Source organism: Natator depressus, chromosome 9, assembly GCF_965152275.1.
Source record: "Natator depressus isolate rNatDep1 chromosome 9, rNatDep2.hap1, whole genome shotgun sequence".
Taxonomy (NCBI): domain Eukaryota; kingdom Metazoa; phylum Chordata; order Testudines; family Cheloniidae; genus Natator; species Natator depressus.
Window position 1 is genome coordinate 47,211,045 of NC_134242.1, and position 22,848 is coordinate 47,233,892.

At 47.6% G+C, this 22,848-nt stretch overlaps 1 protein-coding gene across 2 annotated transcripts in view; it reads left to right on the forward strand.

Annotated features, from left to right (window-relative positions):
- Window positions 1–3,296: 3,296 nt before the first annotated feature.
- The window catches only part of NGEF (neuronal guanine nucleotide exchange factor), a 76,658-nt gene continuing 57,106 nt past the window's right edge, over window positions 3,297–22,848 (forward strand). The window contains exons 1-2 of one of the 2 annotated variants that reach the window (XM_074964055.1): window positions 3,297–3,585; window positions 7,272–7,377. In XM_074964055.1, the coding sequence (XP_074820156.1) occupies window positions 3,312–3,585; window positions 7,272–7,377 (380 nt within the window). In that variant the 5' untranslated portion in view covers window positions 3,297–3,311. Of the gene's footprint in view, window positions 3,586–5,412; window positions 6,039–7,271; window positions 7,378–22,848 lie in introns of those variants that run through there. The other variant, XM_074964053.1, reaches the window with a different exon arrangement.

Consider the following 22,848-nt stretch of genomic DNA (forward strand, 5'->3'; position numbering starts at 1 on the left):
GGGAGTGAAGTTCAGTGGTTCCAATGTTAGTAGGAATCTCTGTTTGCTACGTATGATGCACTAACTTGCAGTGCCTATTTCTTTCCTGGACTATGGTATCTTTTACTTAATGCAATAATAAAGAATGTTTTCAAAGCCAAAAAATTCATTTATTGAAAAGAAACAGAACTGCTTGGGAAACAGAAAGGGCATGAGACATCTGTGTGGTGTGGGATGAGGGAAGTGGGTAGGGTGGGGTGGGGAATGGGACAATCACAGATTTGAGTATGTCCTGTTATCATACTCAGCCTTCCTGTCTGGAGTGCCATGCAATGAGTGCTGCACTTCAGACTGGCTAAAATGCATGGTGATGGGGGTTGAGTGCAGTGAGTAAGGGTCGTAGTTTGCAGGGCTGGGTGGTGAAGCTACAAGTGTTGGAGGCAACTGGTGGCAATAAGAACCCAGATGTTGGGGAAAGTGCGTTGGCGGTGACATGGGGGCACAAGGGAAAGAGTTTTAGGACACGGGCTGCAAGCAGGTGTGGGCATGGAGGTGCTGCGCCTCCATTGCTATGAGCGCTTGTATCGAGTCTGCTTGGCGCTCCATGATGCTTAGCAGCTGCTCTGTGCTTTGGTGCCGGCCATCCACATTCTGCTGGCAGACCCTCCTTTCACTCTCCAGCCACTCCTGCACTTTTTGATTTTCATTAAGGGTCTGGTGCATGACCTCATGCAGCATGTCCTCTTTGCTTCTTCGCAGACGCTTACTGATTCTTTGGAGTCTTTCAGCCATTAATAACAAGGATGGCTGGGATCTCAAGGTTGCATCTGTAAAGCCAAAATGCAACACTTAACAGAGGCAGCATTGTTCACATCAGACAGAGCAATGATTCCGCCGTACTTAAAGACAAGCACAGTGTACACAATAGAAGAAATTGCCCGTTCCAAAACGGGCGCACATAACCCACAGGAGCCCCAAAATGGTAAGTAAGCACAGGGTCAAACGTAACTGATTGTTTCACAGCTGTACTGTCCTCTGGGGTTCTGTGCCTTGGGGAGAGCCAACAGCAGCAGGGGGCCCCTATACTGAACACTGTCCCCACATTTTCCACAGGAGTTTGTCCTGGAAGATATCTCGCTGCTGAGGGTGACCTGGGAAGCAAGGGAGGGTCTTCTACTGCAATGTGGCTTCTGCCCTGGCCCACATGCAGCTTGCCTGTGTGCAGCTATGGTCCCCCCGCCCCTCACGGCACAGTGGCGTGGACATGTTAGCCTTACTGGGACAAGGAGCACAGTAGCTCTGCCAAGGAACCTGTACAAGCGGATTGCCCAGCTTCTGCTTGAGACCTTTGAAGAGATCACTGAGGCCGATTACCATGATGTGAGATAGTCCGCATCTAGGCATGCATGCAGCCCTAACCCTGCTTGCCCCAAGAGCCCACACCGAACAACTTCCTTCCCAAAATAAAAGCTGCTTACTGGGAACCTCCTCTGGTGTTTGTTCTTCCCCAAGCACTGTCCACTGCAACTGGCTACCTTCCTCCTGGCTTGAAATCAGCTTCTGGCTGCATGCATGCATCTAGGGAAACCCGGCTGTCCCCCTCCTCCTCAGCACCCTCTCTCCTGCTTTCCTCCTCCTTCTGCCTTGTTGAACTGGGCTCTGAAGTGTCCATGGTGGTACTCGGAGTGGAGGTGGGGTTGCCCCCAAGTATTGCATCCAGCTCTTTGTGGAATCGGCAGCTCATGGGGGAAGCGCCGGAGCAGCGGTTTGCCTCACAGGCTTTGCGGTAGGCATTCTGCAGCTCCTTTACTCTGGCACTGCAGTGCATCCTGGTCATGGCCCCTTTCCATCATGTCCCTTGATATCTGCCCAAAGTTATTGTAATTCCTATGGCTGGAGCACAGCTGGGACTGGACAGCTTCCTCCTCCCAAACACTGATGAGGTCTAGCACCTCGCCATTGCTCCATAGTGGGGATTGCCTGGTACATGGAGGCATGGTCACCTGGAAAGATTCGCTGAGAGCTCTCCACGCCTGGCTGAGCAAACAGGAAGGGGATTTTCAAAATTCCCAGAGAATTTAAAAGGCGGGTCTGACGGTTGGTCACCTGAGGGAAGGGCAGTAGAGTTCAAAGTGATGACCAGAGTGACTAGAACAGGCACTGTGGGACACCTCTGGAGGCCGATCAGAGGGCATTAATAGACTAGGGCATCCACACTGGTGCTGCAGCGCTCCAGCCAGGGTGTGTCAAGTGTTACGCTTCTCATGGAGGTAGATTACCAGGAGCGGAATCCAGGCGCTCTACGTGCCTTGCCAGTGTGGACGCATCATGAGTTAGGGCGCCCGGGGCTGCTTTAATGCGCGCTAACTCACAAGTGTAGCCAAGCCCTTATGTTAGACATTAGGAAACATTTCCTAACGATCAGGGTAGTTAAGCACCGGAACAAGTTCCCTAGGGAGGCTGTGGAATCCCTGTCATTGGAGGTTTTTAAGAACAGGTTAGACAGACACCTGTCAGGGATGGGCTAGATCAGTGGTTCTCAAACTTATTTGATCCTGCCCCCTTCTTTGTGTTTGTAGTTATTTATGCTCCCTCCCCTACCCACCAGGCACCCAGTCAACAGCGACCGCTCTCTGGCCACCCAGCTCTGAAGGCAGAGCAGAGAGCAGCAGCTGCTGGCTGGGCAATACCGTGCCACCCTTACTTCTCCGCTGCTGCTGGCAGCAGTACTGCCTTCAGAGCTGGGCACCTGGCCAGCAGCTGCTGCTCTCCGGCCAGCTCTGAATGTGCACAGTAAGTTTCCCCTAAAGCTTCTCACACACACCCCAGAATATACTCCATGACCCCCCAAGGGGGTGCATCCCCCAGTTTGAGAGCCTCTGGTCTAACTAATACTTAGTCCTGACTCAGTGCAGGGGACTGGACTACATGACCTACTGAGGTCCGTTCCAGTTCTACATTTATATGATTCTATGACTCTACCCAGTAGAGTTCCCATTTTTAAATAATTTGTTCTGAATAACAAACTCATCATTGTTGTGATGTTTGTTTCATATGGGATGATGTGCTAGTCCAAATTAATGTTCAAGACACATCAATAAGGCTTGGAAGATGTGGGATGGCCCCCATAATCACAATGAACCAAAAAAATCAAGGCAGGTGGCAAACTCTGTATCATCGTAGATGGATGGCGCACTCTGATTTCTGAATTAAGTGGAACTTTCTCTGTTTTTTTTGTTTTGTTTCTGATTCTAAAGCAGAGAGATCTGATGAAGTCTATGGAGGTTACAGGTCTGAAGCCGTTCTGTTCCTAAACAATCATATCTGTTGTCATGGAGACAGAAGAACTGGAAGAGGTGGAAAGGCATTGCAGAAAAGCAACCAGTGGTGTCAAGAAGGGCAGTTCTCAGCAGACAGCCTCACAACTGGGTGTGAATTCTGAGGATGAGAAGGCAGAGGGTGCTGATCATGTGACCCAGGACAGTGAGTCACAGACTCACTACATTGCCATTCAAAGAAATTCCAAGTATTATCAGTCCATGAGGCTACGGAGCAGGCAGAAAGAGAGGAATAACAGAGAGGGGATGAATGCTAGGCATGCTGTAGGTGAGTACCAGACCCAGAAGTCACTTCTCTTCCTTTTTCCACTGCAATTGAGAGAGGGAGCAGGGAGAGTGAGGAGGGAGCTCCTGGCAGATCAACACTAGAGAAAGTGGGGGATTCCAGAACTCTTGTTTGAAGCCCAGTCCTTGCCCATCTTCCACAACAGGAATTTTAGTGCCAATAGATTACTAGTAGTTAGACTGGAACTGCCAAATAGCCGATTCTTTAAACACGTTCTCATTGCAGAGAACCTGAGCAGGTTTGGAACCTATGTTCTGCCTCTCTCTGAGAGAAAAAAATAGTGTAAGCAGGGAAAGCCATGCAGCAAGCAAGGAGGGAGCCAGTTTGCAGGAGCACACAGCGAGGACGGAGTGGAGAAAGCGAGACCTGTACAAAAGAAGAAGAACTGCGCAGAGCGTTGGGGAAATCAGAGAGAACAGAAAGGCAGAGTTGCCAGGGATACGTGCTCCAACATATACATTATATTCTAGATGGGCTGAGTGTGAGACAGGCCACAGAAGCCTTCTACTCTGTCATCCAGCTGAAGAGCACACTCCCCCATCCCCAGCAAATGAGCCATGCTTCCCCTGCCAGCATAACGGTCATTTCCCACACCCCCAAACAGAAGCCTGGGAGATTCTCTCCAGAAAGTGGGCATCCAGTATCAAGTGGAGTGCCCCGGGGGTTGGTCCTGGGGCTGGTTCTGTTCAACATCTTTATCAATGATCTGGACGATGGGATAGATTGCACCCTCAACAAGTTTGCAGATGACACTAAACTGAGGGGAGAGGTAGATACGCTGGAGGGTAAGACAAATTGGAGGATTGGGCCAAAAGAAATCTGATGAGGTTCAACAAGGACAAGTGCAGTGTTCTGCACTTAAGAAGGAAGAATCCCATGCACCGCTATAGGCTGGGGATCAACTGGCTAAGCAGCAGTTCTGCAAAAAAGGACCTGGGGATTACAGTGGACGAGAAGCTGGATATGAGTCAGCAGTGTGCCCTTGTTTCCAAGAAGGCCAATGGCATATTGGGCTGTATTAATAGGAGCATTGCCAGCAGATCAAGGGAAGTGATTATTCCCCTCTATTTGGCACTGGTGAGGCCACACCTGGAATATTGCGTCCAGTTTTGGGCCCACCACTACAGAAGGGATGTGGACAAACTGGAGAGAGTCCAACGGAGGGCAATGAAAATGATTAGGGGGCTGGGGCACATGACTTACGAGGAGAGGCTGAGGGAACTGGGGTTATTTAATCTGCAGAAGAGCAGAGTGAGGGGGGATTTGATAGCAGCCTTCAACTACCTGAAGGGGGGTTCCAAAGAGGATGGAGCTCGGCTGTTCTTAGTGATGGCAGATGACAGAACAAGAAGCAATGGTCTCAAGTTGCAGTGGGAGAGATCTAGATTGGATACTAGGAAACAGTATTTCAGTAGGAGGGGGTGAAGCACTGGAATGGGTTACCTAGGGAAGTGGTGGAATCTCCATCCTTAGAGGTTTTTAAGGCCTGGCTTGAAAAAGCCTTGGCTGGGATGATTTAGTTGGTGTTGGTCCTGCTTTGAGCAGGGGATTGGACTAAATGACCTCCTGAGGTCTCTTCCAACCCTAATATTATATGATTCTATGATCTTCTGCTTTCCCAGCCAAGGGGCTCACCTGACTCCATCAGTGAAAGGGCTCATTTTGCCCTGCGGAGTGTGTTCAAGGAAAGTTCCTTCCCCGTCTCCAAGCCAGCTTATGAGCGGACAGTGCAAGAGCAAGGAGCTGCTGCTTAATATTCTGCTACTGTTCTCAGTGAGGTTCCTGGACAGACTGTCTGTATCCAATGCAGACCTCACCTCCACCCTGTCAGCACAGCAGCATAACGAGCTCAGAGCAGTTCTCTCTGCATCTCCTGCTTACCCACCACCACAACACTGCAGCAGAACCAGCTCAGAGGAGGACATTGCTCCTGCACACCCATAACATCATTGCACCGGACCAGTGTATAGAATGGCATCTCTTCTGTTTCGCCACAGCACCACTGCAGAAGGACCAGCTCAGAGCAATGCTGCTGTATTACATGCCCACTACAGCATCAGTGCAGTCTGATCTGCTCAGAGCACTGCTTCTCTCCTGCATGCCTACTCTGTCATTCCATTGCTGCAGTAGGATCCGCTTAGAACGGGGCTTTTCTCTTGCACATCTGCAGCAATAGTTCAAGAAGGTCATTCAGAGCAATGTCTCTCTCCACCAGGCAACACAGCAGGATTCACTAGGAGCAATACTTCTCTGCCCTGCATCACTGTAGCAAGCCCAGCCCTGAGCTATAGTTTCTCCTACTTCTCCCTCACCAAGACGGATCTGCTATTCTCTCTCACAGCAACAGGGCAGCGTATGCTTTGACACAAGCCTTAGTCTCATAACAGGAACCTCTTCTCAAAGCATTTGCTGAAGTACCTGGAAACAAGGAATGGGTGAGCTCTTTTGTCTTAACTTCAAACCCGTTTGAATAGCATGAGTCCAAAAGTTTGACTCAAATGTTAATCTGTTCACATTCCACTAAGGAAAGACTCTGGAACAAAGAAGAAGAGAAAGGAAGAGAAAACCAGTGAAAACAGTGGGATGGAATACAGAACAGGAAGAAAAATCCAAATTGAAAAGCAAGAAGTGAGAGCAGAGAATGGGAATGAGAGAAAAACAAACCTAAAGGAAACTATACCCAGCATAAACAATGGTCTAGTTTTGGGGGTGGTCCTAAGAGAGAAAGATTTCCTTTAGCTAGCAAAAGTGGTTGGATTTTGTAACCAAGCTCCTCTGGCAGAGGAAGAGCATTTAAATGAGAGGAAAGAAAGGTATGAGAACTCAAGCTAGTTTTGTGAACCCCCAGAAACTGTCCCACAGGTTAGCAAAACCTTGGACTTCAGCCATTCCTTATGGAGACCCCGTGGCATCAACCAGGAGGGCATCTCTGAAACATGCTTCATTTAGGGCCTGGACCTGCACTCACTGAAGAGAGAGTTTTGCTACTGATTTAAAGAGGGAGCAGAGTTAGGATTTAGTGCAGAGTAAATCTAATAGAAAAGATCCAGCCCCCAAAAGTGAGATGCACCCTTCCCTTTCTGTGATCGCTATAATGAGCCATGAACTTGATTCGGATTTCTACCACAGCTTTCGTTCGCTGTAAAAGCCACTCCGGCTCCTTTGAGGGAAAGAGGAGGAGCAATTAAAAGTAAAGCTCCTCCTCCTCCTGAAAGTTTACTTCATTTATATTTCTATAAACTGAACTCTTTTACTGTGTGCCTGGAAGGGAGAGAGCTACTAAAGTCCTGGCATGGCAAAACAGATACCAGCACACCAGAGAAGTCCACAGGTAACCCTATCTCCCTAAATAGTGGAGATGAAAGTCACTGGCTGCTGGGGGCCAAGTCTTCAGCAGTTAAAAGTCCACTTACATGCACAAAAATGCATTTGTATGTCTACATTCATTTTCTCATTTGATTGCATATGTAATTGGAGTAAATGCACGCGTAATCATCTGCAGGCAAGTGTATGCATATGGACCTCAAGCCTGCTTGTTTGAAAAGTTGAGTCTTAGGAATCAAAATGCAGCCCAGTCTGTGTAAGTCCCTGCTTTCTCCCACCTCCTTCAATGCAAACCAGTTGTTACCCGGAGTACATGTAAAGATTGTCCCTCTTTTCTGTCATAGCTTCACTCAAAAATCGAGACAGCAGAAGCAAACCTCTGAATGTGAATGTATTATCTCGCAAGGGACCCCCAGTATCAGTAAAATCTGAAGAACAATGGATACAAAGGTAAGGAGGAAAAGCAAGAGGGTGGTGAGGATTGCCTAAGCTGAACAACAGGGAAGCAATGTCAGAGCTACCAGGCAGAGAGAATACTGTTTTGGAAGGGGACTGAGCGAAATTATATCCACCAATTCATCTCATCTCACCTTAAACTGCAATGCTATTTTCATCTCTAAAAATTATACCCATCTAGCACCTAAAACTTTTATGCCAAAACTTTATCAGTATGAGTTTGGAGGCAAAGGGTGAAGGACAGGAGGGGAGGAGAGAGAGAGGAAGGGAGTGAGGAAGATGGAAAGGAAGAAGGGGAGAGCTCCTGTCGAGTGGCATTCATTTTGCCTTTGAAGAAGCTGGAAAGCTATTTTTAAGCGTTGCAGTTTTCTTTTGAGGTACAACATGGTATCATCAGGAGCTGGTAATAGAGGTTTGTACTAAGGTACACCTATTTGCCCTAAATCCCTCACCTATGGAGGTAACATAAAGGTCTTGATCCTGCAAATCTTTCTTCAGTGCACTGCAGAGAGGTGAAGGTTGACAGATTCTGTAGATAGTGTGAGCAGACACTATGTGTGAGCACAAGTAAGGCTGAAGAATAGGTGCAAGTCCTCTACAGAGAGTGAAACCTCCACTCCGAGTCCACTCCCTTACTGTGCGTGCGTGTTGACTTAAGTGGGATCCTTAGCACGCAGATTAAGAGCTTAGCTGTGCATACGCCTCTTTTGCCTCAGTTTGGCTGCTAGGCAGGAAGAAGGGGTGGTTGCAGAGCAGGACACTCTCAAATACAGGATCATGTCCCCTGCACCTTTTACATTATGTTTATATGCACGATACTGAGTCCAAGCCTACACTGTCAAGAATCAAGCCCTGAGACTTAAATACCAGGTGCATTACACCGGGTTGTGTGGTGCCACTTATGGGCAAATGAGTATCAATGAACGATGTTTTCCAACAGCATTACCTAGGACAAGGACTCCAAGAGAGAGTTTTAATGCCTAACAAATAAATCAGTGAAATCATATTTAAATAAAGTAAAATGTCCTGGCTGGCACTGGGTGTTCTTTGGTATTAAACTGAGCACTTGAAATCAGACAGCTGCAGTATGCTGGAGTGTTAAACCCATCTGCCTTCCTTTTCCTCTCCCACTGGCGTAATCCTGGCTGTCAGCCTCTGACGTCCTGACACTGCCAGTTATGCAACTATAAAGCATGCAAATTATGATCCTAACTCTGGAGTCAAGAACAATGAGCTGCTTGCTGTGAACCATATTTAATATGCTGAGGCTTGCAGAGCCTGACAGGTTAGTACAGGTTACAAGTCATGTGTCTACAGAAAGCAGGCAGTGTGATGGTGCTGAGGAAGGATCATATCTACTGCAATTGGGCAGAGAGATTTGGCATAGAGAATAAGACCAGAGTTTAAGCTCCTAAACTGAGCCCCTGTCCTTAGCTTCCCTTCCATAAAAACAGGTGCAATTTACAGGAGTACCACTGGAAATATTCATGGTGGAATAACTACAAGAATCTGGGGCTATCACTGTTATCTCCAAGCGTCACTATTCTTACCATTTTACTTTGGAAAAGAGCTAGCTAAGAAGCCTAATGTCATGTACAGTCTAGGGAAGTGTAGGACATCTCATACCTAATATCCTGCAGAAGAGAAAAAGTTGGTGCCCGTCAGCTAAGGTTTATCCGAGAGAAGGAGGCTGTGGGCCTGGATAGCAGGGACGCTTCCCACTGGAGCAGTTACATAGCCCCATAAGGTGCCTCGGGGGATGCAGCACCAGATTGCTGGTGGCAGCTGCAGCAGCTGGGCTGCTTTCTTGTCACTTTGAGCAGTGACATCAACACTGCAGCATCTGCGTCAGCACTGAGGCTGGGCAGGCACAAGGGTGGGGTTTTTTTAAACATGGATTAAAATAACCAAAGTCTGCAGATTTATCAAGGAATGTGTGTGGAATTTACAACCATGGCAGCTATTTCACAGCACACAGCAACACAACATTATTATTTGGGAAAGGACGTGAGCAGGAATCCTATAGCCAATTGAAATCACAGGGGAAAATTTGCTACAGGTACAGTAGGAAGAACCTATTTATCTGACCTTATTTGGACAGGACATTGGCCTTAACACCCTGTTCTGGGATTCTTAATAACCACAAGTAGCAAAGACCTTGCTATTATATCTCATTCAAAGCATAGCGAATTGTGCTACAAAAATGGTTAATAAAAAGTAAAATAATAAGAGTGGTTTACTGTTCACAAACACTGACAGTGATGGTTTGCGGGATACCCAGAACTGAGAGTTACCTTGTTACCCCCTACCTCCAGCATGAGGGAGTCTTGCTTGTGCTTAGCTGGGTATCAGCTCCCTAATATCACCAGTCTGTTAGCCACTCAAACACTCCTCTGGGCTATGCTAGCGCTTTGCCTTGCAGTTTAATAATAGGTGCACCCCAATCCCTTTGAAGCATTCCCCTGTGATATGCAGCCCCGACACTGACTGCTCACAGAAATACCAGGCCTTCTGTCCCCAAAGGAACAGTATGCACACCAACTTGTAAGATTCAAATCAGGATCAGCACTGTACTTAACTCCACAGCACTGAGATATTTATAGTGAAAACCAGAGTAAGTTTATTGTCAAAGATTCAAGTGATAGTGACTAAGAATATTAGAAACAAATAGTTACATACAAAACAAAACCATAACATGCTTTCTAAACACTAAACTAACAGGTTAACCTCAAAGTTCTCTGCAGCTTTCAAGCAAGGTTGGCTGAGATCCTGTTTTCATGAATAAAACATACTGTCCATTTACTCCGTAAGTGCAGGATGAGGGGGTGTCTTATTTCCCCTCTTAGATATACCCCCAAAGTTTATTGTCTTTGTACACAGCCAGAATACCTCCCTCCACCCCTCTAGCTTGTTTTTTCCTGTGTGCTCCTTTCTTGTTGAATATGTATGTAACTAGGCATCCATTTTGTTAGCTTACAATGCTTAATTTACATCCCGACACAGAGCTACACATTCCTTCCCATCTATTTTTCATCTTTGCTGGTGACTACTACCTTGATACAGACTTTAAAATATAGTTTCAGTTTACATACATAACTCCTTACATAGTATCCGTATATACATTTCACAAGGATATTAAGGTCCAGTTTGACATCGGCTTTCATTTAAGAGCCCACATGACATTCTTTGGTGAACTCGAATGTACATACCAGAACCTGGATATTCCTGTAACCCCTTTGCCAGTCAGCATTCAGGGGTTCTTGTGTCACAATGACTTTTGGAAACATTAAATTACATAAATCCTACGATGTTTCAAGTTTCCTCAGATATATTTAGTGTTACACTGAGGTAGGGTGACCATATAGCAAGTGTGAAAAATCGGGGTAAGGGGTAATAGGAGCCTATATAAGAAAAATCCCCAAATATCGGGACTGTCCCTATAAAATCGGGACCTCTGGTCACCCTACACTGGGGGTTTCTTCTATTCCAGTGTACTTAACACATAGAGGAGGGAGACTACACAGAAACATGAGTTACCATACTGAACTAGAAGAGGCTCACAAAACAAGAGCAGTCCTCACAGAAGGACCAAGGTTTGCCATCTGGCCCTCCCATTCGGATCATTAACCTCCTCAGCTACCCCATTCTGCGCCCTTCTCAAGCTCTCGTCTACCTATAATTCTTCCTGAGCACTTACTAGCTCCCCATAGTTCTCCCCAGCCTCCCCTCAGTACTCTCCTACCCACAGTCCCTGCCAAGCTCTCTTTGCTTCCTCTCAATCACTAGCCTTGTAAGGAGTAGAACTTCAGGCCCTTTTGCTATAAGCCCCATACTATCCACTCTTTTGGCTTTCCCCTGGACATTACAGAGCTCAGCTCCTTCTGGTATTGCTTCCTGTTCTCTATGCTACCCACTGCCATGTACTAAACAAAAGCACCAGATCCTTCTCTCCTCCCCATAGTTTGCTGTTGTGGACACTAGCACAGCTCTTCAGCTGGAGATAGTTGTGGTGCTGATCAAACAGCATTGCCTGAAGCTACCTCCATCTGGGTTCCCGTTCACACAATCTTTTCAAATATCAGCCTCTACATGAGCATCCCATAAGTAGACTGGCAGATAGAGCAGTTATTTGAAGATGAGAGCCATCTAGTTTGCATCTTTCCTTTATCATCAGCTAATAAGATGCTGACCAGATACTAAAACAGAATTAATAGTAACAACAAGGGGGAAGGAACACAAAGCAAAATAGGGAAAGAATTGGTTAATGAATATTTAGATAACTTAGATGTATTCAAGTCAGCAGGACCTAATGAAATTCATCCTAGGGTTCTTAAGGAACTAGCTGAAGCAATATTGGAATAGTTAGCTCTTAGCTTTGAGAACTCCTAGAGGACAGTTGAGGTCCCAGAGGACTGGAGAAGGATAAACATAGCATCTATCTTTAAAAAGGGGGAACTAAGAGGATCCAGGGAATTATAGACTAGTCAACCTAGTCTTTCAATACCTTTCAATACCTGGAAAGACACTGGACCAAATTAAACAATCAGTTCAAAAGCATCTAGAGGATAATAGGGTTATAAGGAATAGCCATTATTGATTTGTCAAGAACAAACAAATCATGCCAGACCAACCTAATTTCCTTCTTTCACAGTGTTACTGGCCTAGTGGATGGGGGAAACTGTAAACATGATCTGTCTTGATTTTAGTAAGTGTTTTGACAGTGTCCCACGTGACAGTCTCATAAGCAAATTAGGGAAATGTGGTCTATATGAAATTACTATAAGGTGGGTGCACGACTGGTTGAAAGACTGTACTCAAAGAGTAGTTATCAATGGTCTACTGTAAAACTGGGAAAATATATTTGGTGGGCTCCAACAGAAGTCAGTCCTGGGTCTATTACTATCCAATATTTTCATTAATGACTTGTATAATGGAGTGGAGAAAGTGCTTATAAAATTTGTAGATGACACCAAGCTGGGAAGGGTTGCAAGAACTTTGGAGGACAGGATTAGAATTCAAAATGACTAACTGCCCTCCCTCTTGGGGTTAGGGCGTCCTCTCTTAGCAGCATCAGGGAGTTATGTCTGTCAGCCATTCTACCTTGAGGCCACACAATCACCCAGATATCAGTTCAGGTCTGCAAAAAAGAGGAATCGACACACCATCAGTCAGCTTGTAGCCCCAGCCTCCTGGCTAGGGTACACAGCAGAGACTAGGGCTCCATTCCTCTGGGTGCAGGCAAAGCACTTCATCACTCTATGGCCCTCTGCCTCCTGGCTGGGGCAGACAGCAAGAATTAGACAGTCAATGTCGCTGGCCTACTGACCTAAACGTTAGTGTGCTGCCAGCCCCGTGCATGCGGCTGGGGTTAGGAGGATCAGGGCCCAGCCTGCTCCAGCGGGTCTCAGCCCAGGGACCTAGCAGTGGCAGGTGATCACGCCACTGGGCTGGTGGGGAAACATGTGGTTGCTGCCTCATGTCCCAGCAGCACAACTGGACCAAAATCTGGTTTTGCTGAGCTACTTCTTACCAGTTCCTGCTGTCACTGCTGGGATCTGGCTCTCAGTCTCATAGTCAGGCAGTGGTCTGGTCTCTCCCCAGGGTCTGCTGTCTCCTGGGGCAGTGGGTTTCCTTTTCTCCACATGGCCAGTCATGAGCTTTGTTGAGGGCTCAGCTCCCTGGATGGCTTTCTGCCTCCTTCCCTGGTCTGGGCTCAACTGAGCTGCAGGGCCCTATTCTTATACTTCCTGTCCCGCCCCCGCACTTGGTTGGCAGCACTCAGTAATACCCCACTCTGCCTCACTACACAGTCCTTAACAAGTTGGAGAATTGGTCTGAAATCAACAAGGTAAAATTCAGTAAAAACAAATGGAAAGTACTACACTTATGTGGAAAAATCAAATACACAAATGCAAAATGGGCAATAACTGGCTAGGCGGCAGTACTGCTGAAAAGGATCCGGGAGCTACAGTGGATCACAAATTGACTAGGAGTCAAAAAATGTAATGCAGTTATGAAAAAGGCTAATATAATTCTGGGGTGTATTAACAACAGTGTTGTATGTGAGACACGGGAGGTAATTGTCCTGCTCCTATTTAGCACTAGTGAGGCCTCAGATGGAGTACTGTCCAGTTCTGGGCACCACACTTTAAGAAAGACGTGGACAACCTGGAGAGAGTCCAGAGGATAGCTACAAAAATTATAAAAGGTTTAGGAAACTTGACCTCTGAGGAAAGGATAAAAAATAACTGGGCATATATATTCTTAAGAAAAGAAGACTGAGCGGGGACCTGATAGACTTCAAATATGTTAAGGGCTGCTATACAGAGGATGATGATCAATGGACATGGAGAACAATTGAAGGTAGGATAAGAAGCAATAGGCTTAATCTGCAGTAAAGGAGTTTTAAGTTAGATATTAGGAAAAGCTTTCCAGTTATAAGCACTAGAACAGGCTTCCAAGGGAGGTTGTGAAATCCCTGTCATTGGAGGTTTTTAAGAACACGTTAAACACCTGTCAAGGGTGGTCTAGACTCTAGGTACACTTGGTCCTTCCTCAGCGCAGGAGGCTGAACTAGTTGACTTCTTGAGGTCCCTTCCAGCCCTAGATATCAATAGAATCATAGAAACGTAATTTAATAGATTCTTGTAATGGCGTAATGATACTACTACCTTCCATTTTCCCATTGAGCTTGAATCTAGAAATTTGATACACATTAGGAGCCACCAACTACATGGGAAAAATAACAAAATGTGAAATTTCACCTTGTTATATCTCATCACAAGGTTACCAGTCTAACAAGATACTTAAATTAGATTATTTCTTGGTTCATGCTGGATATGAAGCCTCCAATTTGGAGAGAGAAAGGTTAGCTGAGGTAATCAGTTATGTTTGTTGGACCTCAGCCAACTGAATAGTCAAAGGCACTGCAGTAGCTAACGAGGATAGAGCCACCTCTGTCTGAAAGATGGACTACTATCAGCTCATTTGTTTGTGTGCACAGGCACACACACAACAAAGAATATATATGATAATGTAGAATGATACAAAGTGTCATTGGGGAGTGATTCTGGGTGGGCCACATCGCTCACGCATGGTGACTCTATGAGAGACTGACGCAAGTCATCCCAAACACATGTTGCTAAAACCTTTATAACTGCACCACCCTGATTTATGTATGTGTCCCAAATTTTTACAGAAAAAATATACAATTTTTAAAAAATGTTTTAAAATATATATTTTTCATATCCCTCCATCTATACATCCTCAGTGCCTAGCAAGTTTAACTGGACATACTTGCAGGGAATGGAAAATTAAAACTCATAAATTTTAAATATCTAAAAGTAGCTTTTCTAGACATAAAAAGGCAATAACTTTAAAGTCTAATATTTCAGGATCTGACAGAGCTAGAAGCAAGTGGAAAGCTTCTTTTGAATAGAATAAAACTCCTGTTTGTAGCACGCTGCATGGTCACACAATATCAGACCTTAAACTTACAACTGGGGAAGGACTGAATATTGCCCATACTCAACCTTAGGCCAATGTAACTTCTGTGGAAGCTGCAGGGAGGACGGAGGAAGGGAATTCCTTATTTGGGGGAAAAGGAGGAAACATTTCTGAGGCATTTTTTTTAATGGTGTGACTCTGAGCTTGATAAGTTTATGGAGGGGATGGTATGATGAGGTTGCCTACAATGACATGATAGGGGCATTAGATGGGGAGGGCTCTGAGCTACTACAGAGAATTCTTTCCCAGGTGTTTGGCTGGTGGGTCTTGCTGACATGGTCAGGGTTCAACTGACAGCCATATTTGGTGTCGGGAAGGAATTTTCCCCCAGGTCAGATTGGCAGAGACCCTGGGGTTGTTTTTTTTTTGCCTTCCTCTGCAGCATGGGGCACGGGTCACTTGCTGGTTTAAACTAAAGTAAATGGTGGATTCTCTGTAACTTGAAGTCTTTAAATCATAATTTGAGGACGTCAGTAACTCAGCCAGAGGTTATGGGTCTATTACAGGAGTGGGTGGGTGAGATTCTGCGGCCTGCAAGTGTGCAGGAGGTCAAACTAGATGATCACAATGGTCCCTTCTGGCCTGAAAGTCCATGAGTCTATTTAGCGGCTCAGAAATGGGGGATGCTGCATGCTAGATCAATCCTTGGAGAAACTGGTTACTCGGCAGAGTGCAGGCGAGTCAAAGGAACATTATAAGCAATGTTCCCCCTAATTTTTTATATCCATGTGCAGAATGAATTTTGTTATGTGCACCAATATGGAGGTGATGTGTGGTGGGGGTGGAGCCAAGGGGTTCGGAGTGTGGGAGAGAGCTCAGGGCTGGGGCAGAGGGTTAGGGTGTGGGGGGTGAGGGCTGTGGCTGAGGCTGCAGGCTCTGGGGTGGGGTCGGGGATGAGGGGTTCAGGGTGTGAGGGCTCCAGCTGGGGATGTGGGTTTTGGGGTGGGGCTGGGGATGAGAAGTTCGGGGTGCAGACTGCCCTGGAGCTGGGGCCAGAGGACTCTCCCCAGCCCTTTTCCCACCAGCAGCAGCTCCGGGAGAGAGGTGCTTCTCTCCGCTGGCAGCAGCTCCAGGGCCTGAGGAGAGGCGCGCAGTAGCCCTTCATGCCCCCAACTTGCTCCCCTCCTCAGGCCCCTGTGGCTGTGTGCCTGCGCAGCTCTTTGTATCCTACTGGCGGCTTAGAGGGAACTTAGATTATAAGTACAGTTCATCACATGGTTATGTCTATATGGCAGATGTAGAACTTGTCTAGACAAGCAGTGAGTTTGTGGTAAGCTGGGGTGTAAATCTGCCCTGCACTAGACTATCACAGACTAACTGTCCACATGGACCATGCTGCCGTGCACTAAGAGTTACCCAGTGCACTTTAATCTACTCTTGTTTCGAAGCAGCGTAGATCAAAGTGCACTATGGAACTTTTAGTATGCACTAGCAGGCTCCACATGGACACTTAGTGGCCAGCAGGCTAGTGCCAGGTAGATTTACGCACTAAGTGTTCATAGAAACAAGCCCAGACTGACTAGACAAAGAAACCTATATAAACAGAATCATTTCACCTGCTACTGACATGTGCCATCTCCGAGTGCACAACAACAATTTTTAAAGCACTTTAAAATCATAGGGACACAGATCTGGAAAGGACCTCGTGGCTTATTGAGTCCATTCCCCCGCTAACACAGGCAACCCTGTCATATAATCGCATTCATAACTATATCAAGCTCCATCTTAAAATTAGTTCAATTTTTGACCCCACTACTCCTACTGAGAGGCGCGCTCCCTCCCAGCGCTCCGGGGCTGGGGGGGGGGGCGGCACTGCGGGCACTAGCCTCAGTCCTCTGATCATTAGAAACTTTCCTCTGATTTTCAGTCCAAATTTATTCATGGCCAGTTTATAACCATTTGCTCTTGTGCAAACATTGTCTTTTATCTTAAATAGCTATTGGCCCTCTTTGGTGTTTACCCCCTGATGTATTTACGGAGATCAGTCATTACCCTTTCCCTCTCGTCCTTCATTTTGCTAGGCTAAACAAGTCAAGTTCTTTTAGTCTCCTCTCATAACATAGGCTCTCCATTAGAGCGGAGTGAATAACTGATTTTTTGCTTCAGGGTCCGAAACAGAAGCTTCAGTGCCAATAGCAGTAAATTCAGATTTTAACATGTCACATTTCCTGTACCTAGTTGGAGTTACTCAACGAGCATGTGCATTCCTTCCCTAATGATACCATATTCTAATTCCTATTTTTAACAAAAAACATTTTTAATTTAAAATAAATAAAACCCATTTAAAAAAAAAGACAGCCAGTGAAGCCTCCAAGCATATTTAACTCAACCTGAAACAAAAATAAATCAGTAAAAAAGTTGACAAAAAAAGTCAGCTCCAAAAGAATTCAGGAAAAAACATTCAAACCATCTCCCTCCACATAAAGCCTTAGTAAAGAAGTGAGCCATGCATCAGACCCTGAAGATCAACAAACATAAGTGTCGTAGGGTTGATACTCCCCATCGTAGGTAGGGTTTCCAGGTGTCCCATTTTCGACTGGAACACCTACTCGAAAAGAGACCCTGGTGGCTCCTGTCAGCAGTCTCCATGGGCGGCAGGTAGAGAAGGCTGGGCCGCCCCAAACAGCCAGGCATGGCCCCTGCAGGGGCTGGGGCCATGCCAACCACCTTCCTGGGGCTGTGGTGGTGCCGCATGTTCTCTCTCCCAGTGTGCCGGAGGTCAGGAGGATGCAGTGGCGCCACACACGCTCCCTCCCAGCACACTGGGGCTGGGGGGGCTGTGGGCACTAGCCAGCCTAGAGCGGGGGCCAGCGGCCGCAGTGGAGTGGCTCTGGGTTTGGGGGGCGCAGAAGGGGCGGGGCCTCAGGTGGAAGGGGTGAGGCTTGGGGTTAGTCTCCCCCACCCAGTGGTTCACGAGCCCCCCGGCAGGTTCCCTACCTGGCTCCGCACGGCTCCCAGAAGTGGCAACATGTTCCTCAGCTCAGAGGCACGGCCAGGAGGGCTCCGTGCGCTGTCCCTGTAGCTCCCATTGGCTGGGAACCATGGCCAATGGGAGCTGCGGGGATGGTGCCTGTGGGCAGAGGCAGCGCGCAGAGCCGTCTGGCCGCACCTCTGCCTTGGAGCTGAGGAACGCGTCGCCGCTTCCAAGGAGCTGTTTGAGGTAAGCGCCGCCCGGAGCCCACTCTCCGCTCCCCCTCCTGCACCCCAACCACTTGCCCCAGCCCTGAGCCCCCTCCCAGAGCCTGCACCCCAAACCCCAACTCCTTGCCCCAGCCCTGAGCCCGCTCCTGCACTCCAAACTCCTCATCCCCAGCCCCACCCGAGCCCACACCCCACTGGAGCCCTCACCCCCACATCCCAATCCCCTGCCTGGATCCCCCTCCTGCGCCCTGAACCCCTCATTTCTGTTCCCAGACCAGAGCCCGCAGCCCCAGACCAGAGCCAGTATCCCCTACCACACCCCAACCCCCTGCCCCAGCCTAGAGCCCCCTCCCGCACCATGAACCTCTCATTTCTGGCCCCATTCTGGAGCTTGAACCCCCAGCCAGAGCCCTCACTTCCTCCCGCCCCCCAACCGCCTGCCCCAGCCCAGTGAAAATGCGTGAGTGAGGGTGGGGGAGGAAGGATGAAGTGAGTGGGTGGGGGAAAGGGCCTCAGGGCAGGGGCAGGGCAAGTGTGTTCAATTTTGTGTGATTAGAAAGTTAGCAACCCATCGCACAAAATGGAACACCCCTACCCTGCCCCTTCTCCCAGGCCTGCCCCCCACTCATTCCATCCCCCCTCCCTCTGTTGCTCACTCTTCCCCATCCTCACTTCTCAGCCAATGGGAGCTGTGGAGCCAGCGTCGGGGCGGGGGCAGCACGCAGAGACCCCCTGGCCAACCCTCCACCTAGGAGCCGAGGGACTTCCTGGAGCTGCGCGGAGGCAGGTTGGGAGCCTGCCAGCCCTGCCAACTGGTCTTTTAACGGCTGGGCTTTCCGGTCAAAAAATGGACTCCTGGCAACCCTACCTAGCGGCCAGAGTCCATGAGGCTGCCCTTGTCCTCAGAGTGGCGAGGCCTAGCAGCCAGAGTCCTTGGTCTCAGGCAGTAGTGCCTAACGTTCACAGTCTCAGGCAATGGTGCCTAGTATCTTGGGCAGTTGCTGCACCCAGCAGCAGGCACAGCAGCAGGTAGGGAGACCTGGGTCCACCCTATTCCATTGAGTCCCACCTTCGGGGCCCTATGCAAACAGTAGTTCTGGTCATAGGTGCTGGAACTAGGGGTGCTGGGGATGATCCCACACTCCTTGGCTTGAAGTGATTTCAATCATATACGGGCTTTAGAGTTTGGTTCAATGGCTCTCAGCATCCCCACTATACAAATTGTTTCAGCATCCAAGTCCTGGTTTCAGGTTCAGGTTCCAACCTCCACAAACATGTTCCCTGGGCCACTTCCTGTGATTCCAGTTCCAGCAGCTCTGCCATCTTTCTCCCTCTGTCTCTGCGGCCAACTGCGGGTCCTCAGTGGACTCGGCATCTTTAGCCTCCGCAGTCTGGTGCTCAAGTGGCTTCCTGGCTGGAACCTGCAGCGTGTGTCTGCTCTCTTCCTCAGTCAGTCCAGATTGAGTTGAGCTGCTTCCTTTTATATCCTGGTTTCAGCTGGAGCATTCCCAGCAAGGGTGAGAAGGCGTGACCCCCTGAGCCCACAGTGAATGCTTAATCCTTGCTGAGCTAGTGAAGGGTAGATACACCCCATCACAGTAAGCTTTGCTGGATCAACAGAGAAAATTAGGTTCAGAAATGAGGGCTCACAACAGAAAATGTCCTGTGTTACCATGCCCCCACAATACCCAGTATCCACATCTGAGGGCTGCTGGCAAAAGTATTCCTGCTAATCTCGATTTTTAGGATAGCATGTAAGGAGGGAGGACTATCACAAAGATAACTGCAACCCAGATCACATAGCAGCTATCAAACTGATGAAGCGCCCAAGATTATTGAAAATTATAGTATATTTGAGTTTGGCAAGAGCAAAGAAAGTAGAACCCATTTCAGTAAATAAAGAAAAAACTAGATTGTGAGAGCAAGACATTTTGGCAGGATAATGTGCAGTTATGGCTATTCAGAGCAATGGGAATGTCAGTGTTGCATATGGATACAGTCCAAAATCTCCCCAGAGAAAACTTTTGTGGAATTTGTTTTCTTAACTTGCAGGCCCCTATTCCATTTTTTCTGGGTGCCTTGAGTAGAGCAGAATGCCTGGAGTAAATCTGAGTGGGAGTTCCTTGTTCCTGTAGTCTTCTGGTCTCTGATTTGGTTATTTCACTAGGTTCAGACAATGGACATAGAGCCTATGATGCCCATTACTATAGTAGCTGACTGCTCATAAATATTAATTAATTTGTTTTCACAACACCCCTGTGAGATGAGAGGATATTATTATCCCAATGTCACAGGTGGGAAACATACACAAAGAAATTCAGGTCAAAGTATCCACTTCTTTTAGATTCCCGATTTGGGTGCCTAGCACCTGATTTATCAGAGTAGTTAGAACTTTATATGTTCAAAGCACAGCTCCCATTGACTTCAGTTGCGGCTGTGAGTGAGCAGCACTTCTGTAAATCAGGCCCCAGGGCATCCAGTCAGTCACCCAGAAAATGAGGACGATGCAATCAGTGAAAAGTTTGGTTTAAGTGACTTGCCCAGCATCAGATAGGAACTGTAGCACAGGCAAGTACAGAAACCAATTCTCCACGGCAGAATTCAATGGCAGTAACCTTGACATCATCCCTTCTCTTCCTGCTATATTCACTACACACCTTCCAACTTCAGCAGCAAATGAAGCAGGGGTCCTACAGACAAGTCTCCTTTACTACTCAACCCTGCCTCATCCCCAGGGCAGGTCCAGGGGGTATGGAAAAATTAGCATGTGACCATGTTATTTAAATACTATCAGAATGCATATGCACAAAGGGGCCAAATTAAAGTTGCACAGGCAACCTAAATTCTGGCATTTCCTAACTGTTGAGTGCTTGACTTTTGCATCCTTAATAATGTTCTTATTGTTTGCAGGTAATTTCCAAGGTTTTAAAAAAAGCAAACTGAAAAGTCAGAAATTCTATGACTAGAGCTGTGTAAATAACCTATTTTCAGATTTGGCAACTGAGCTGAAATTTTTTTGTTTTGGAATGACCCAAAACAAATTTTTTTCAAAATTTTCCTCAAATCAAAAAAGTTGGAAAAAGTTTGTTTGGGGTCAAATGATTCATTTCAAGGTTTTGTTATTGTTTTTTAAATCTTTTAAATAAAATGTAGTAAAATTCAAAACAAAATGTCATTTCAAATAAAAAAGTTGAAATGTTTTAACTTTTTTGGAAATTTTTTCCCCTGACAAACAGTTTGGCGAATTTGACGCAAATTTGCAGAAGGTTGTTGTTGACCCAAATCTGCATTTTTTTGGCAACAAAAGTTTCATCCAAAAAATTTCTTCCAGGTCTATATTATTGCATCACAGAGACATGTCCTACCCCCACCTGGCTCTTTCTCTTACTCCCATTCACTTCACCTAGCCAGTCCCAGTATCTACCTTTCAGGCTTCTCATCCCAGTCCCAGTCTCCTTCCTCAGCGATTCATAGTCTGACCTCTTGGGACTCCCCATCCCAGTTTCTGCCACCCCCCTTAACTATCACTCTTGTTGCCAGGCAACTCCCAATCCCCTTCCCCCCATAACCCTGTAGCTGTTTGTCCCCAGTTTCCTTGCTTAGCCAGTTCCAGTCCCACCCCCTGGCTCCTCATCCAATCTCTCTCTCTTCTCCACCTTGGTTTCCAGTCACATCCCACACCCACTCACGTTCCCAGGGCTTGGCTACACTTGCGAATTAGAGCACATTAAAGGCACATAGAGCTCTCTAACTCCGCGGCTAGAATGCTCCTGGTACTCCACCTCGGCGAGTGGAATAACGTTTTGTGCGCCCCCGCTGGAGCGCCGCAGCGCCAGTGTGGACGCCCCAGTCTGTTAGTGTGCTCTGATCGGCCTCCAGAGGTGTCCCACAGTGCCTGTTCTAGTCATTCTAGTCATCACTTTGAACTCTACTGCCCTGCCCTCAGGTGACCAACCGTCAGACCCGCCTTTTAAATTCTCTGGGAATTTTGAAAATCCCCTTCCTGTTTGCTCAGCCAGGCGTGGAGAGCTCTCAGCGAATCTTTCCAGGTGACCATGCCTCCACGTGCCAGGCGATCCCCAGTATGGAGCAATGGCGAGGTGCTGGACCTCATTAGTGTTTGGGAGGAGGAAGCTGTCCAGTCCCAGCTGCGCTCGAGCCATAGGAATTACGATACCTTCGGGCACATATCAAGGGACATGATGGAAAGGGGCCATAACCAGGACACACTGCAGTGCAGGAGTAAAGTGAAGAAGCTGCGGAATGCCCACCGCAAAGCCCGTGAGGCAAACCGCCACTCCGGTGCTGCCCCCACGAGCTGCCAGTTCTACAAAGAGCTGGATGCAATACTTGGGGGCAACCCCACCTCCATTCCGAGGATCACCATGGACACTTCAGAGCCCAGTGCAACAAGGCAGGAGGAGCAAAGCAGGAGCAAGGGTGCTGAGGCGGAGGAAGACACCCCGGCATCCCTAGATGCATGCAGCCAGGAACTGTTCTCAAGCCAGGAGGAAGGTAGCCAGTCACGGCAGCTGGTTCTTGGAGAAGGACAAACACCAGAGGAGGTTCCCAGTAAGCAGCTTTTATTTTGGGAAGGAAGTTGTTCGGTGTGGGCTCTTGGGGCAAGGAGGGTTAGGGCTGCATGCATGCCTAGATGCGGAATAGGGCGTTGATGTGCTCTCTCACATGGCGGTAATTGGCCTCAGTTATCTCTTCAAAGGTCTCATCCAGAACTTGGGCAATGTGCTTGTGCAGGTTTCTTGGGAGAGCCACTGTGGTCCTTGTCCCAGTAAGGCTAACTTGTCCGCGCCACTGTGT